General features: G+C 37.2%; 2 protein-coding genes across 2 annotated transcripts; both read right to left on the bottom strand.

Annotated features, from left to right (window-relative positions):
• Positions 1 to 10,658: 10,658 nt before the first annotated feature.
• Positions 10,659 to 11,877, bottom strand: LOC104416604 (rust resistance kinase Lr10). Its single transcript, XM_018861239.2, has one exon. The coding sequence runs from the start codon at positions 11,760 to 11,762 to the stop codon at positions 10,659 to 10,661; it is 1,104 nt and encodes a 367-aa protein (XP_018716784.2). The 5' UTR covers positions 11,763 to 11,877.
• A 3,968-nt stretch (positions 11,878 to 15,845) lies between these two features.
• On the bottom strand, positions 15,846 to 17,036 carry LOC104416576 (rust resistance kinase Lr10). Its single transcript, XM_018860241.2, has one exon. The coding sequence runs from the start codon at positions 17,034 to 17,036 to the stop codon at positions 15,846 to 15,848; it is 1,191 nt and encodes a 396-aa protein (XP_018715786.2).
• Positions 17,037 to 18,327: the final 1,291 nt, after the last annotated feature.

The raw sequence follows: 18,327 nt of genomic DNA, 5'->3' as shown, positions 1-18,327 counted from the left end.
GACTTTCCCAAGAAAGATGACAACTTTTTCGAAGATTAAATAAGGGAAGAAAACGGGAATGGAGGATCGATGCTTTCTAGGGTTTTTGAGAGTAAAGTGAAGAGCAATCAACGGTACACGATCGATTTAAAAGAAAGATGAACGAAGCGTCACAAAGGAAAATTAAAAAAAAATGCCTTTTTAACATAACTGTCTTTTTCCGCAAAAATAGTCATTTAAAAAATAACTTCCCTTTGAAAATGAAACGATGCAATAATTTCGTCGATTAAATATAGCAACAATTAAACACAGTCTGACGATCGTACCTCTTCAGGATAAGATTCGAGAGAGAGAGAGAGAGAGAAAGAGAGACTAACCTGCGGTATGTCTTAGTCTGAAAGTCTCTAGACTTTGATTTCCTCAAGCCTCAAAATGTTGAGTTTGGAACGAATAGACTCAAATTGATTTTTCTCCAAAGGCTTTGTGAATATATCCGCCAGTTGATTCTTTGAGTCAACAAATTGAATTGAAATACCTCCATTTTGAACATGGTCTCTTATGAAGTGGTGTCGAATCTCTATGTGCTTTGCTCTTGAGTGGAGAATTGGATTTTTGGTGAGATTTATAGCGCTGGTGTTGTCGCAATTAATCTTCGTGCATGAGTCTTCAATTCCAAAGTCTCTTAGCTGTTGTTTTATCCACAGAATTTGTGAACAACAACTTCCGAGAGCTATATACTCGCTTCGCTGTAGAGAGAGCTACGTACTTTGCTTTCTTGAAAACCAAGACACATCCCCGCCTCCAAGTAGTTGACAAGTACCCGAGGTGCTCTTTCTATCGACTCGCATCTAGCAAGGTCTGCGTCGAATATCCATGAAGAGTAAAGTCTCCCCTTTTTGGATACTAGAGACCAAAGCTTGATGCTGATGAAATATACTTGATAATTCGCTTCGCAGCATTCAAATGAGATTCTTTTGGGTCTGATTGAAATCTGGCACAAATGCAAACACTAAACAGAATGTCAGGTCTAGAAGCAGTAAGATAAAGAAGTGATCCGATGATACTCCTGTACAGCTTTTGATCGACTTTCTTTCCTTCTTCATCTTTGTCTATCTTCAAGGAACTTGACATTGGTATGTCAGCCTTTTTGCAATTGTCTAGTCCAAACATTTTGACAAGATCATTTGCATACTTTTCTTGGTGAATGAAAGTTCCTTCATCTAGTTGTTTCACTTGGAGCCCGAGAAAGAAGGTTAACTCACCCATCATGCTCATTTCAAATTCATCATGCATAGTCTTAGAGAATTTCTTGTACAGACTTTCATTAGAAGATCCAAAAATAATATCATCCACATATATTTGAACAAGTAAAAAGCTTTTGCTTTCTCTTTTAATAAAAAGGGTAGTATCTACTTTACCTTTAACAAATCCATTTCGAATTAAAAACTTACTTAATCTATCGTACCAAGCTCGAGGTGCTTACTTTAAGCCATACAAGGCCTTTTTGAGTCTAAATACCGAGTCCGGTTTCTTTGAGTCTTCAAACCCTGGTGGTTGTTCCACATAGACTTCCTCACGGATGAAACCGTTTAGGAAAGCACTTTTGACGTCCATTTGAAATAACCTGAAATTTTTATGATAAGCAAATGCAAGTAATAAACGAATTGCTTCTAACCTTGCTACCGGTGCATAAGTCTCATCATAGTCGATCCCTTTTTCTTGTGTGTATCCCTTGGCCACGAGTCTAGCCTTGTTTCTTATGACTTTTCCTTTCTCATCCATCCTGTTCCTGAAAACCCATTTAGCTCCAACAATTGATTTACCTTTTGGTTTAGGAGTCAGTTCCCAGACATCATTAACTCTGAATTATCTGAGTTCTTCTTGCATAGCTTCAATCCAGCTTTCATCGGATAAAGCTTCTTCTATGCTCATGGGTTCTATTTCAGAAATAAGAGCCACGACACTAGACTCTTCTTGCCTTTTGGATCTTGTGCGGATTCCTTCATTGATGTCGCCAATAATAAGATCTTTGGGATGACTGGACTTATGTTTCCAGTTGCTAGTTAATTTATCAGATTGATGATCACTTCCTTCACTAGAATCTTCAACAGTCACTTGTTGCTTTGGTCCTTCAAAGTCTCGAGTTGCTTCTTGAGAATTAGACTTTGTAGAGTCTGAGCAGATTCGGTCTTTTCAAAATGAGTCTGAATAGATTCATTTTGTATAGAATCTTGGAATTTTACATTCATTGATTCTTCCACAGTTTGAGTCTTCTTGTAGTAGACTCTGTATGCTTTGCTTGTTGTTGAATATCCAAGGAAGGTGCCTTCATCTGACTTTTCTTCAAACTTACCAACACAATCATTTGCATTTTTCAATATGAAACATTTGCATCCAAATACATGAAAATATGAAACAATGGGCTTCTTTTCTTTGAATAATTCATAGGGGTTTTTTTTTTCTAGAATAGGCCTTAGAAAAACTCTATTGATAATATAACATGATGTTGAAACTGCTTCAGCCCAAAACCGTAAAGAAATATTGCTTTCAATTAAGAGAGTTCTGGCCATTTCTTGAAGAGATCTATTCTTCCTTTCCACAACTCCATTTTGCTCTGGAGTATATGGAGAAGAGAACAAATGCTATAAACCAGATTCATCACAAAATTTAGTAAAATCTTGATTTTCAAATTCACCTCCATGGTCTGTTTTTATGCTTGAAATAACATACCCCTTTTCATTTTGAACCTTCTTAGCAAATTTTTCAAAGTAAGAAAAAGTTTCAGACTTACTTGCCAAGAAATATACCCATGTAAATCGTGAGTAGTCATCCACAATTACTAGGCAATATTTCTTACCTCCAATGCTCTGCATTCTTGTTGGTCCGAAGAGATCCATATGCAAGAGCTGCAGTACACGGTTAGTCGAAACTTGATTTATTGGCTTAAAGGAATTTCTTACATGTTTTCCCAATATACATGGTGTACATAGATCAGACTTTTGATATGATAAATTAGGTAGACCACAAACAAGCTTCTTTGCTGAGATTTTGGCTATCTGTTTCATGTTGATATGCCCAAGCTTTTTGTGCCATAAGTTCACTTCGTCTTGAATTGAGATTAGACATTGCGATTCATTTGGTTTCACATCTAAGAGGTAGATATTTCCATGTCTTCGACCCATAAAAGACTGAGTAGAGTCTTTACTGGTTCCTGAACAAATACCCTCTTGAAAGTTGATTTTGAAACCGGCATCACAAAGGCTGACGATCTTGACAGATTGTAATTGAGCCCTTCAACTAAGGAAACATTGCTTATTGCGAGGTTCCCAATCATTACGTTCCAAATCCCACTATTTTTCCTTTGCTGTTTCCTCCAAATGAGACTTTTCCTCCATTCACTTGAACAAGCTTTATGAAACAATTTGAATCTCCCGTCATGTGTCTCGAGCATCCACTATCCAGGTACCATTTCACATTTTTCTTGATAGTGACCTGCATTTAAAAAGAAACTCAAACTTTCTTTGGTACCCATATTTTCTTGGGTCCTTTTGAGTTAGTCTGATATATGGTTTTTGCCCAGACTTTATTGACAGGTCTCCAAGCCATAGGACATTCTTTCTCAAAATGATCTACACTATTGCATTTTGAACATCTAAGAGCATTGCGACCTCTTTGGTTTTACAAAGGTCCTTTCAAAATGGTTTTTGTAAGCATTCCTTGTTGGTCTTTTTTAATTCTTTCTTTTACTTTAGGAAAATCGATTAAAGGAATGGTTTCACGGTCATTCCTAAACCAGATTTATTGAAATAAGGTCTTTGAACATAAAGTATTTTCTCTAGTTTTCAGATCCTAGAGAGAATCTTTTGGAAATATTTGAAATATCATTTTTCAAAAACGCATTTTCTTTCAAAAGATTATCTTCACTTTCTTTGAGAGAAGAAACATCCCAGTCTAAGCATTTCACCTTTTCTTTCAAAACATTCTCTTGTTGTTTTAAAGTAGAGTTTCCTTTTGAGTTCAGAAATTCTTTTAAGAGAAGTCTTAAGACTAAAATATAATTCATCAATATATTTTGAAACTTTAATATGGATTTTGAAATTACTTACCTCGAATTCACTTTCTGAGTCTGAATCGAGTCTCGGAGTTTGATTATGAGTCCGATTGTGCCATTAGACATATGTTGGCATAATCATCATCACTATCTTCACACTCCGTATCACTTCAGGTTTCAGCTTTGAGAGCCTTTTGATACCTTTCAGTTTTTCCTTTCTTCTTCCTCAAAAGAGGACAGTTGGGTTTGATGTGTCCTTTTTTCTTGCATTCAAAGCAGACTACATCTTTGTTTGATTCATCATCTTCAGCAAACTTGGTTTGTTGCTTTTGAAAACTTTGTTTCCTTGAATTGAACATTCTTCCCTTTTTATTCAGCTTTCTGAATCTTCTTATCATGAGAGCAAGTTCTTCATCATCCATGTCGTCTTCAGAATCTGTTACATCAGAATCATCATTAGATTTTAATGCAATTGATTTCTTACCTTTGGGGTCTTCGTCTTCATTGAGTCGTTCCACTTCATAAGACTGAAGGGTTCCAACCAGCTCATCGACAGACAGTGGCATGATTCTTTGAGTCTCTCTGATTGAGGTCTTAATGTGATTCTAATCCTTGGAGAGTCCACGCAGTAGCTTGTTTACTTTCATGGGATCAAAAATTGGTTGACCTTGATTTTTAAGACCATTCATGATTTCTGTAAAACGACTAAACATGTCAGTTATAGGTTCTCCTGGTTTCATTCTGAAGGCTTTGTATTGACCGAGAAGAATGTTGATTCTTGTTTCTTTCACTCGATCAGTTCCTTCATAGGTAATGTGTAATCTATCCTAGACTTCTTTGGCTGTATCACAAGAAGATATTCTGTTATATTTAGTAGGTGATAAAGCACAATATAAAGAGTAAATTGCTTTTGCATCAAGAGTTTGTCTCTTGATTATCTCTTCCTAACTCATTTTGCTGGACTCAACAGTGTCCTTTCCTCTTTCTGAGACAGATGCAGCTTTAGGAATGATTCCTTTTTCTACAACGTCCCATTCTAGAGGATCCTTTGATCTTAAGAATGCCTTCATCTTGTTCTTCCATATGTTGTTGTCCTTTCCATCAAAGTAAGGCGGTTTGGTATTGCTTTGCCCTTCTACTAGCCTTGGAGCCAACATACTAGCCATGTATCTTTTACTCTGAAGTAAAATACTTCAAACAAAGTGAGTACATGAGCTCTGATACCAATTAAGATAGCTAGTATAAGCACCTAGACGGGGGGTGAATAGGTGCACAAACAATTTATCGAGATACAGAAGCAATTCCTGGCAGCCGATAGAAAAGAGTTTACGAAATGATTTACGATCAAAGTAAAAAGAGTAAGGGAGAGAAGATTGAACACGGGTTTTATAGTGGTTCAGCTTATTCCAAGCCTACGTCCACTCTTCCGCACTGACAGCCCACCGGCTGGATTTCACTATGAACAAAAGAGAAGTTACAGCTCAGCTTTTCCTTGATTCTATATTGTAGATATTCTATCACACCTCCTCAAGGTTTCTCATGAATATAGACTCTCTTTTGTATACAAGTATTCACTTAAAGGAATTGTCTAAATAACAAGGAGCTTCAGACTTTGAAATTCTTTTATCTCGCACCTCTCAACAACTTAGAACGTCTTTCTTATATACTCCTTTATGCCATCATACATGTTGGCACTTACCAAAGGAATTCCTCCACTCTACCCGTTGGACGGAATCAATTAGGAAGATCATTCGGCTATTAAAGGAACGTGTCGATAGCTCATCAATCCTGTTCGCCCATATAATCAGGATCTCGGTTTCCATAAATAGAACCTTCCAAGAATATTTAGGTAATCATCGATTCCTTAATCTTCGAGTCAATCTCGATCAATTAAAGAATTCCGTTGTGTCTATTCCAACCACGAGATCTTCTTTAGTTGATAAGGTCAAGCCTTTAACAAAACATCCAGTTCTAGGTAACCTTTCTTCAACGGATTAGAGACTGTCAATGAGGATAGACTTTGAGTCTTGAGTCTGGCTGTCCGGAGGTCTTCAGACTTTAAATGTTAGAGTCTGCAAATCTTCAGACTAGACTGATGGAAACGTTTTGTCAGCTTCAAAATACTCCGAGAGGATTTCTCCAACATGGATTGTATTAAAAACATGCAACTAAAACTTGCCACATCACTTGGTAACTAAATTTTGATAAGATCTCTTAGTAAAGCTATGATTTAAGAAAAGGAAGAAGAAAGAAAGAAAGAACACCTTTAAGGGAAAGTCCGTAAGCGGCCACAGAGACACTGCAATCCTCCACTCGGTATCCGAAACTTAAGTAGCGACACCAAAAGCTTGTTGAGCCTCCGCTCCCATTGTCGAGAGGGAATCCCTCGACCATCTTGTTGTGGAGGTCCTTGTATGTTAAGCTCCCATACTGATCCCCTTCCCGCCCCAAGAGTTGATCCGAGACTGCCATCATGGTTATGGTGCAAGAATCCTTGATGTCCCGTACTTGTAGATCCATGTACAGCGTATGAGTACACCTTCATTTGGGAAAAATAAGAAGGCATGTCAGCAGAATATGCTCCCTCAATACATGGTTTGGTATCAACATATGAAGTAGAAGCAATGGGTTGGGAACACTTCATGAAGGCCACCGTGAGGTATCCACCATGGTATGGATCAGAACTACTGAAGTTGGAGCGCACCAATAAGTAACGAGGAAGGGTCGAGCAATTACCCTTTTGCAGTCCATCGTCAACCATTGTGATATAACTCTCCCAACCGTAATTGATCGACTTCACATAATATCGGCGGCATATAAAATAGAATAGTATGGTTATTTTCACAAACTAACTCATACCGAGAGATGCCGCAGTGTTTTGGATCGCCTTTTAATTGGAAAGGAAAACTTATATTACGGATCTCACCGCAAGATGAAGGGGCGCACAAATGATTGTTCTTCACACCACAACTCATCCCTAACAATAGTAAAACATGTAATATGAGAAGTAAAACACGGAGCATAAATATCGAGCTAAGAGAAATAATCATCTCTTTATCATTTGGTCTGATGCAGTGGAAGTTCTAGCTCATTTGGTAATGCGAGGGAGGATTGATAAAGGGTTGGGAGTCGTCGGTCAAGGAAATGTCCAAGTCAACCCTATAACAAAGTCTAGCAAAGAAAAAATTCAAAAGTACGGCCTGGCCAAAACATGGTCTCGGAATTAGTGATGGACAGCTTTCACATTCATTAGGGAGGAAACTTCTCTGCATTTTCCAGATTTGATTTTTCTTAGAAAATTAATTAATTCTCTCTAGAAAATAAATTTCGTAAAAAAGAATCTATTTTTAATGTTTTGTACCCTAAACTCAACCAAAATCCTTTCAAGTGAGGCATCTGGCGTTGTATTTTATATTCAAGGTCAATATTTCATAAGTGTCGCTCCGTTAAATTTTGAAGATGAGAAGGAAAAGGATGATGTATTTCATCATATAAGGTTGTTCATTTTTGAGAAAAACAAAATTAGTAATCAAGAAAGAGGATCATGTTAATTAACGGGTACATAGATTTCAATTTATATAATGTTGCTTTAGGCAAAAATAGAAGGAAAATAAGGAGTGGGCGCTTCTTGCTCATGGATGATATGAAAACTTTATGAAAGAAAGAAAGCAATATGATAAATTCCTAACTAGCAATGGGACCGACACACCTAACTCACTTGCTTCATTGTGGATCAACACATGCAAGGACTATAGACGCAACATTTGAATTCACAAAAATAATGCGATGTTTACTTATTCACTATGCTTAAATATTGAAATCATTCTCTCGTAATTGTGCTAGATTTATGAATAATAACGTCATCTCTTTTCCATAATTGAACCACTTGATGAATGAACAAACCGATCTCAATGAAAAGGGCAATACGATAATTTCTCGACCAATGATCAATCAACGCGAGTCTCGATTAGAAATTCACTTGCTTCGTCATTGCCCGACACGTGCAAAGACTATAGATGCAATATTCGTATTTACAAAAATAAACCAATACGTGCTTATACGTTGAGCTCACCCAATTATACCGATCCTTTTCTTAACCCGGGATATAATGCGGTATTAAAGCCATCATGGTTATGGTGCTGGAATCCTTGATGTCCCCTACATGGAGATCAAACCCATGTACAGCGTATGAGTACACCTTCATTTGGGAAAAATTAGGGAGCATATTGGAAGAATATGCTCCCTCAATTCATGGTTTAGTATCGACTTATGAAGCAGAAGCAACGGGCTGTGAGCACTTCATGAAGACCACCGGCACAGCTTACAAACCATATGGATCATGATCACTAAAGTTGGAGGGCACCAATGAGTAACGAGAGAGGGATGAGCAACTACTTTTTTGCAGTCCATTGTCAACCATCGTGATTTCGTTGTCGAATAAATATTTGCTAAGTTAGGAATAGTAGTAAATCAATTTCACATAATATTGGCTGGCATATAGATATAAAACAATGCATTTATTTTCACAAGCTAGCGTATATTCAGAGTGACCACATCCTTTTGGGTTGCCTTTCAATCGAAAGGGATAGCATATGTCACAGACCTAGCCGCAAGATGAAGCAGTGCACAAGTAACTCTTCTTCGCAATGCAACTCGTTCTCGCTAGCAACAAAACATGCAATATGAGAAGCAAAACACGGAACATGCATACAGAGCTCAGAGACTTAATCGTCTCTCTACCTTTAGATCTGAAGCAATGAAAGTTTTAGCTAATTGGTAGTGCGACGGAGGCTCGGTAATATGAATGAAAAGAGTCCGGAGTCATCGATCGTGCATATGTCTAAGTCAACCACCAAAACAAAGTCTAGCTAAGAAAAAGTGGGTATCACGGAGAAATTGCAGGGAAGGTGACCAAAAAACGTGTTGGAATTGTCAGTCATGCAAATGTCCAAGTCATCCCATACAACAAAGTCTGGCGAAGAAAAAGTGGGCATCGAGTAGAATTTGCAGTCTTCGCAGTCAAGGTGACAAACACGGTGTTGGAATTATTTATGATTAGCTTTCACATTGATTAGAAAAGAAACTTCTCTGTCGTTTCCAGTTTTGACTTTTCTTGGCAAATTGGTTGTTAGTACCATGAAAAAGAATCGATTTCAATGTTATGTACTCTAAAATGAATAAAAAATTCTTTGGAGTGAGGCCTTGGTGTAATAATTTATTTTTAAGGTCAATAATAAATTGTGAAGACGAAAAGGAAAAAAGATATATTTCATTGTATAAGCTTTTTTACTACTGACAAAAAATAGAATTGGTTACAAAGATAGACTATTAAAGGGAATATTAACTTGTATAATGTCACTTTTGAAAAAATAAAAGGAAAAAGAGGAGTTAGTGTTTCTTGGATGGTGTGACACGTTCTGAAAAAAAGATAGCAATTCGATAAAATCTAGCGACGGGACCGACGTGCATCGACTAGAACCTCACTAACTTCGTCATTGCGCAAAGACTATACATGCAATATTCAAGTTCACCTAAAAAAAAAAGTTATGTTTACTTATTCACTATCAACTTCAATATTACAATCACTCTCCCGTAATTTTGTTAGATCTATGAACAATATTGTCATCTCTCTAGGAACTCCCTTGCTTGGTTTTATTTAAAATGGAACCGAAATGATAGCTGGTGTCGTTTTCCCTGGTCCACGAGCATGCCCGGTTTGAACGTGCCATCCTTTTGTCGAGTTTGAGCGTCACTTGGTGTTATGTTTTGAGTCTGGACACGAGCTAGAGTCTAGATTGGAGGACCATTCTCATGTGGAATTTCACGACCACTAAAGAGATTAAGTTTGTTAATTATTTTTTTTTCCATTTTCTACTTTTTTAGCATCATTTTTTATGCTGCTTTATTTTGATAATAATAAAACTTAAAATTTATACTTCTATTGCTGAATGAAACGCGTTCCTTATGAACATCGGTGTCTCGAGGAATGTTTGCTTAGTAGGAAAACTCATGTGTAGGACACAAAAGTGAGGAATATAATGCTTGTTCGGAAGACTGCAAGGCACCATCTCATGTCTTATCATCAAGTGATCGCACAAGTTCTTACTGCATTTAGGGATTGAGCTTTTGTAATACATATATGCTCTAACATAACATCACATGTTCAATTTCCATTCATCATAAAGGCAAAAATGTCAGCCTACTCTATCTTTACTCTTTGACATGTGCCAATCATTCATCAGTTAGGCTTGGACCCATCCTGTGACATGAGGACCAAGTCGGAGATAGCTTGAGCAGGTAGCTATCTTCGACGTGGGTGATCAAACAGAGGTCGAAGGGTGGGGATGAGAGGTTTTGATGGAAATGAGAGAGATTCATTGCTCAAAATGCAAACATTGACATGAAGAAAAAATTACCTTGTTATACCAAGACGATTCACCTGAAACAAAAAATTGAATCAATGCTATACAACATTCATTGTCATTTATAAAATATGGACATAACAAGTCTACCAGAAAACACTAGTTCCATATGAAAAACATGTAAAAGCTTCACAGGTTACATTTTGAATGGCGATACATGTTGATAGTACTATTTATAAATTTTGCATCTCATCATAGAGGAACAATCACACAATATGTGATTTCGTAAACTCATGGTCATGGTAAAATTGAGAACTGCTAGAAACTATCGGAGCACTTGACAAAGATGAGAGTGTTTCAAGTTCTATCTCAGTATCAACATCATCAACCGGTGCCTCTGTCGGATACAAAAGTGGTTTTGGAGGTAGTTGCAATTTATCAATATCTCCTTCAAGCATATTTATGACTTTCCCCATCGACGGCCGATCATTAGGGCTCAATTGTATACACCACAGTGCAATGATTATCATCTTCCTCGTTGTTTCTCTTTCCTCTTCTATGACATCTACCCTTTCAAGTTCCTTTTCTTTGCCGAGTTGATCATAAACCCACAAAGGAAAGTAAAATTGACTTGAACGCTCTACATGTGCATTTAGATTTCTCCTTCTACCAGCCATTTCCATTAATAGCATCCCAAAACTATAAACATCGACTTTGTAAGAAATGCCACCAATGTCTTTATAGAATAGCTCAGGAGCCATATAACCCAAGGTTCCTCTTGCTGCAGTCAGCGATACTATACTGTGATCGGTGGGATAAAGTCTTGCAAGTCCAAAGTCAGAAACTTTTGGAGTGAAACTTCGGTCTAGGAGAATGTTGTGAGGCTTGATGTCCAAATGTAGAATTTGCATATCACATCCCCGATGTAGATACTCTATCCCTCTAGCTATACCAAGAGAGATCTCATACATTTTCTTATAATCAAGAGGATCATCACCATCCTTATAGGAAATGTGTTTATCCAAAGATCCGTTCGGCATGAAATCATAGACAAGAGCTTGTTTGGAGTATTCGAAGCAAAAACCAACAAGTTGCACCACATTAACGTGGTGGATCCCTCCAATTGTGGCCACTTCGCTTATAAAATCTTGGCCATTAGATTTTGATTTGTTCAAAATCTTAACCGCAACTTCAGTGCCACTTCTAAGTATTCCTCTGTATACGGAACCATATCCCCCCTCACCTAACTTGCATTTGAAATTTTGTGTGATCCTCTTGATATCCAAGTAAGAGTACCTTATGGGAAAAAAGTTATTGTGAGCTCGTAAAAACTCTTTGATGTTTGCATCGGTTGCTTGATGCCTTCTCATCCACTTCAAAATTAGAAGTATCAACACACACGGAGCTCCAAGTGTGAATTTTGCTGCTAGGAAGTGGACTGCGGAGAAATTTGGCCATCGATTAGCATAGTGTGATAATTTTTTTTACACATACAATTTTTGTTTGTCAGCGTGCTGAATGAGAACTTTATAGGTGTGAAGAGAAAAGGACTTATCATACCCAAGACAAAGAAGAGATTCCATGTGGCCATTCCATCAAGATGGCCCATGATATACCGCATAGAAGCATCTATAGATAGCAAGAGAATTCGTGAGAGATTAATAATATGGTTAATTAGAATTAATGACCAATCAATAAAGAACTAGATCCATTGTTTTAGTAGTTAAATAATAAAAGCAATTCACGTTAAGATATACCCCAAGTGAAGGATAACTTCATACAATCACTGCAAAGTGTAAAGACACACTTTTGTTAATTGAAATTTGCAAGTGGAGAAGTCTAGAAAAAAAAAAAAAAAAAAAAGAGTGAACGAGTTTCACTTTTCTAGATAACGCTTAGATCCAACTTTATTCTATTCACTCATGAAATCCATGTTATCGTTGCATGATCTTTTCTTTTGAAGAAACACGTTTTCGCTTTTATTCTCCTAAATGTACCAATTGTTCATAAGTTCCCCATAACAATAATATCGATTCAAGGGACACAAGCTATGATCAAATCAAACAATTTTCCCTAAAAGGTCTAACTCCCTAAAAAACCCTCAAGTTCTAGTCCAATTTTGGCCCTAACCTTTTTTGTCTCGGAAGAAACCCCAAACTTTAGGTATAGTCCCTTATTTGCCTCGAATTTTGTTTTGTTTAAAAAATCACCAACTTTTAATATATTCCAAAATTTACCCCCATGGTCCGGTCCCAATTTGACATGACATTTTCACATTGATAAAAACTCCACTTCAGTAAGGTGGCATCGAAAATTATTTTCAAAATGAAACTGTTCTAAGATATGAAAATTAGGGACGACTAACGGCAATTTTCGGTCAGAGGGCTGATGGGGTAGATTTGCAATTAGAGTAAAAATTGGTGTTTTTTCTTTTAGACAAAAAAAGAAGAAGTTAGAGATAGATTTAGGATTTGGCCTAAAGTTTGAGGTTTTTCTAGATAAAGAAAAGTTCGAGGAAAATTTGGACTAGACCTAAAGCTTAGGATTTTTAGACAAAAAAAGTTCGGAGTAGAATTGGGACTAAACTTAAAGTTGTGGTTTTTTTTTAGTGAATAAGGCCCCAAAAATAAAAATAAAGAAAGAGTGTCAAGTCCAAAAAGCTCAACAGATGTAAAATAAAAGAGCAATGCACGCCAAATCTACTAAAAAATCTTACTAAACTTTTTCACCAAACAGATGTGGCAATTTTTTTATTGGGTATTAAAGAAAGTAATGACTCGATAAATCGAACCAACGTAATACAATATCCAATAGAAACATGCCACATTACTCAGTAAGTAAATTTTGAGAAAAGGATGAGGATGAAGAAGAAGAAGAAGAAAGAAAGTAAGAGAGTAAAGGAAGAAAAGCTTTAGAGAAAGTCAGCTTATAGGAGTAATATGGTTCGCACCACACCTCTGGGTACATGATCACGCAAAGCTGGAAACTTACCGGTGGTGAAGATGGCGGAGACGGCGTAGATGGCGGAGACGGTGATGATGGCGGAGAAGACGGTGACAACGGCAGAGACTGCGAGGACGGCGGAGTCGGCGAAGATGGTGACAGCGCAGACGGCATACATGGCGCAGACGACGCAGATAGCGCAGACGACGCAGACGGCGCAAATGGCAAAGAGGGCAAGAGTCGGTGGAGACGACGGAGACGGTGAAGAAGGAGATCGCTGATAGTAGAGATTGAATCCTTCAGCCATCATGTTGTGAAGGTCCTTATACGTTGGTCTCACATGAATATCAGAGTCCATTGCCCACGTCAGCTTATAAAGCGAGAAGCAAGTCATCATGGTAATGTTGCAAGAATCCTTGATGTCCCTTATTTGTAGAGCTTTTATAGAAGACCCATGCACAGCATATGAATACCACTTCATTTGGGAAATATTAGGGGGCGTATCGGAAGGGTATGCTCCCTCAATACATGGTTCAGTATTGATATACCAAGGAGAAGCAACAGGCTGTGAGCACTTCATGAAGGCCACCGTCGCAAAAGGTGACAGATACATATAGTTATAATCCCAATCACTCAAGCTGGAGTTCGCCAATGAGAAACAAGGGAGGGATGAGCAATTACTTTTTTGCAATCCATCATCAACCACCGTGATATAACCAGAGAAATTATATCTGGAAGAATAGTTGTCATAGTAAATCGACTTCACATAATATCGACCGTCATTCAAATATAGAACGGTGCGATTATTTTCACAATGTAGCTCATACTCAAATTGGTCGCAGTGTTCCGGGTCACCTTTCAATTGAAAAGGATAGTGTATGTCACGAACCTCACCGCAAGATGAAGCAGCACACGAGTGATTCTTCTTCGCGCCATAACTCGTCCTCAGTAGCAGTAGAACATGCAATATGAAAAGCAAAACACAGAACATGCTAATGGAGCTCAGAGACTTAATCGTCTCTCTATCGTTTGATCTGATGCAATGAAAGTTTTTACTAATTGGTAATGCGATGGAGGCCTAGTTATATGAATGAAAAGCGTCGGGAGTCGTCGGTCATACAAATGTCCAAGTCAACCAATAAAGGCAAGTCTACTGAAGAAAAGAGGAAGTGGGTATCACGTGGAAATTGCAGTCCTTGCAGTCAATGTGTCAAAACACGGTGTTGGAATTATTTATGCTTAGCTTTCACATTGATTAAAAAAGAAACTTCTCTGTAGTTTTCAGATTGAATCAAAATCCTTTTGAGTGAGCAGTGAGCATTGACGTTATATTTTCTTTTCATGATTAATATTCCATAAGTGTTGCTTTGCTAAATTATGAAGACGAAAAGGGAAAAGATGTCGTATTTCATCATCTAGGCTTTTTTTTTTGGACAAAAAACAGAAATTGGTAACAAAAATAGACTATTAACAAGAATATGAATTTGTATAATGTCGCTTTTGGCAAAAGTAAAAGGAAAATAAAAAGTAAGTGCTTCTTGGATGATGTAACACGTTATGAAAGAAAGAAAACAATATGATAATTTCTAGCAATGGACCAACGCACCTTGATTAGAACCTCACTAACTTGGCCATCACGCAAAGACTATAGATGCAAATTTCCAAGTCAACCATTAACACAAAGTCTAGCGAAGGAAAAGTGGGTCTCACGTGGAATTGCAGCCCTTGCGGTCAAGGTGACAAAAACACGGTGTTGGAATTATTTATGGAGAAAAGAAACTTCTCTGCAGTTTTCAAATTTGACTTTTCTTGGCAAATTGACTCTTTAGGAATCAATTTTAGTCCGTCCAAAACAAATTGATAAGAATGTTACGTACTCTAAATTGAATCAAAATCCTTTCAAATGAGGCACTGGCATTCAATTTTATTTTCAAGGCCAATATTCCACCTTCTCATGTCTTATCATTGAGTGAACGCACAAGTTCTTATTGCATTTAGGGATTGAGCTTTCGTAATACATAAAATGCTCTAACATAGCATCACATGTTCAATGTCCATTCATCATAAAGGCAAAATTGTTAGCCTACTCTGTCTTTACTCTATGACATGTGCCGGTCATTCATCGGTTAGGCTTGGACCCATCCCATGACATGACGACCAAGTCGGATATAGCTTGAGCAAGTAGCTGTCTTCGACATGGGTGATCAAACAGAGGTCAACGGGTGGGGATAAGAGGTTTTGATGGAAATGAGAGAGATTCATTGCTTAAAATGCAAACATTGACATGAAGAAAAAATTACCTTGTTATACCAAGACGATTCACATAAAACAAAAATTGAATGAATGCCATACAACATTCATCGTCATTTAAAAATATGGACATAACGAGTCTACCAGAAAACACTAGTGCCACATGAAAAACATGTAAAGGCTTCACAGATTACATTTTGAATGATGATACATGTTGATAGTACTATTTATAAACTTTGCATCTCATTATAGGGAAACAATCACACAATACATGATTTCTTAAACTCATGGTCATGGTAAAATTGGGAACCGCTAGAAACTATTGGAGTCCTTAACGAAGATGAGAGTGTTTCAAGTTCTATCTCAGCATCAACATCATCAACAGGTGCCTCTCTCGGATACAAAAGTGGTTTTGGAGGCAGTTGTAGTTTATCCATATCTCCTTCAAGCATATCTAGGACTTTCCTCATCGACGGCCGATCATTAGGGCTCAATTGTATACACCACAGTGCAATGATTATCATCTTCCTCGTTGTTTCTCTTTCCTCTTCTATGACATCTACCCTTTCAAGTTCCTTTTCTTTGCCGAGTTGATCATAAACCCACAAAGGAAAGTAAATTTGACTTGAACGCTCTGCATGTGCATTTAGGTTTCTCCTTCTACCAGCCATTTCCATTAATAGCATCCCAAAACTATAAACATCGACTTTGTAAGAAATGCCACCAATGTCTTTATAGAATAGCTCAGGAGCCATATAACCCAAGGTTCCTCTTGCTGCAGTCAGCGATACTATACTGTGATCGGTGGGATAAAGTCTTGCAAGTCCAAAGTCAGAAACTTTTGGAGTGAAACTTCGGTCTAGGAGAATGTTGTGAGGCTTGATGTCAAAATGTAGAATTTGCATATCACATCCCCGATGTAGATACTCTATCCCTCTAGCTATGCCAAGAGAGATCTCATACATTTTCTTATAATCAAGAGGATCATCACCATCCTTATAGGAAATGTGTTTATCCAAAGATCCATTCGGCATGAAATCATAGACAAGAGCTTGTTTGGAGTATTCGAAACAAAAACCAACAAGTTGCACCACATTAATGTGGTGGATCCTTCCAATTGTGGCCACTTCACTTATAAAATCTTGGCCATTAGATTTTGATTTGTTCAAAATCTTAACCGCAACTTCATTGCCACTTCTAAGTATTCCTCTATATACGGAACCATATCCCCCCTCACCTAACTTGCAATTGAAATTTTTTGTGATCCTCTTGATATCTGAGTAAGAGTACCTTATGGGCAAAAAGTTATTGTGAGCTCGTAGGAATTCTTCGATGTTTGCATCGGTTGCTTGATGCCTTCTCATCCACTTCAAGATTAGAAATATCAACACACACGGAGCTCCGAGTATGAATTTGCTGCTAGGAAGTGGACTGTGGAGAAATTTGGCCATCGATTAGCATAGTGTGATAATTTTTTTTTTTTTATGCATACAATTTTTGTTTGTCAGAGTGCTGAATGAGAGCTTCATAGGTGTGAAGAGAAAAGGACTTATCATACCCAAGACAAAGAAGAGATTCCATACGGCAATTCGACCAAAATTGTTCATGATAGACCACGTAGAATCATCTGTAGATAGTAAGAGAATTCATGAGAGATTACTAGATATGGTTAATTAGAATTAACGACAAATCAATAAAGAACTAGATCCATAGTTTTAGCAGTTAAATAATAAAAGCAATTCATGTTAAGATATACCCCAAGTGAAGGATAACTTCATACGGTCACTACAAAGTGCAAAGACACACTTTTGTTAATTGAAATTTGCAAGTGGAGAAGTCTAGAATAAAAAATAAAAATAAAAAGAGTGATCGAGTTTCACTTTTCTAGATAACGCTTAGATCCAACTTTATTCTATTCACTCATGAAATCCATGTTATCGTTGCATGATCTTTTCTTTTGAAGAAACACGTTTTCGCTTTTATTCTCCTAAATGTACCAAATGTTCATAAGTTCCCCATAACAATAACATCGATTCAAGGGACGCAAGCTACGACCAAATCAAACAATTTTTCCCAAAAAGGCCTAGTTCCCTAAAAAACCCTCAAGTTCTAGTCCAATTTTGACCCAAACCTTTTTTTGTCTCAGAAGAAACCCCAAACTTTAGGTACAGTCCCATATTTGCCTCGATTTTTTTTTTTGTTTAAAAAAATCACCAACTTTTAATATATTCCAAAATTTACCCCCATGGTCCGGTCCCAATTTGACATGACATTTCCACATCGATAACAACTTCACTTCAGTAAGGTGACATGGAAAATTATTTCCAAAATGAAACCATTCGAAGATATGAAAATTAGGGACGACTAACGGCAATTTTCGGTCAAAGGGCTAATGGGGTAGATTTGCAATTAGAGTAAAAATTGGTGTTTTTCTTTCAGACAAAAAAAAAGTTAGAGATAGATTTAGGATTTGGCTTAAAATTTGAGGGTTTTTATCGATAAGGAAAAGTTCGAGGCAAATTTTGACTAGACCTAAACTTTAGGGTTTTTTAGACAAAAAAAAAGTTCGGAACGAATTGGGACTAAACTTAAAGTTGTGGGTTTTTTTAGTGAATAAGACCCAAAAAAATAAAATAAAGAAAGAGTGTCAAGTCCAAAAAAGCTCCACAGATGTAAAATAAAAGAGCAATGCACGCCAAATCTACTAAAAAATCTTACTGAACTTTTTCACTAAATGGATGT

Source organism: Eucalyptus grandis, chromosome 8 (genome assembly GCF_016545825.1).
Source record: "Eucalyptus grandis isolate ANBG69807.140 chromosome 8, ASM1654582v1, whole genome shotgun sequence".
Classification (NCBI taxonomy): domain Eukaryota; kingdom Viridiplantae; phylum Streptophyta; class Magnoliopsida; order Myrtales; family Myrtaceae; genus Eucalyptus; species Eucalyptus grandis.
Note: the sequence above shows the minus strand (reverse complement) of the source record. Positions and strands in the feature narration are given on the sequence as shown.

What these genes read in the sequence shown, in the direction of transcription:
- LOC104416604 (XM_018861239.2), bottom strand. Translation starts at nt 11,762, where the DNA reads ATGAGAAGGCATCAAGCAACCGATGCAAACATCAAAGAGTTTTTACGA.
- LOC104416576 (XM_018860241.2), bottom strand. Translation starts at nt 17,036, where the DNA reads ATGGCCAAATTTCTCCACAGTCCACTTCCTAGCAGCAAATTCATACTC.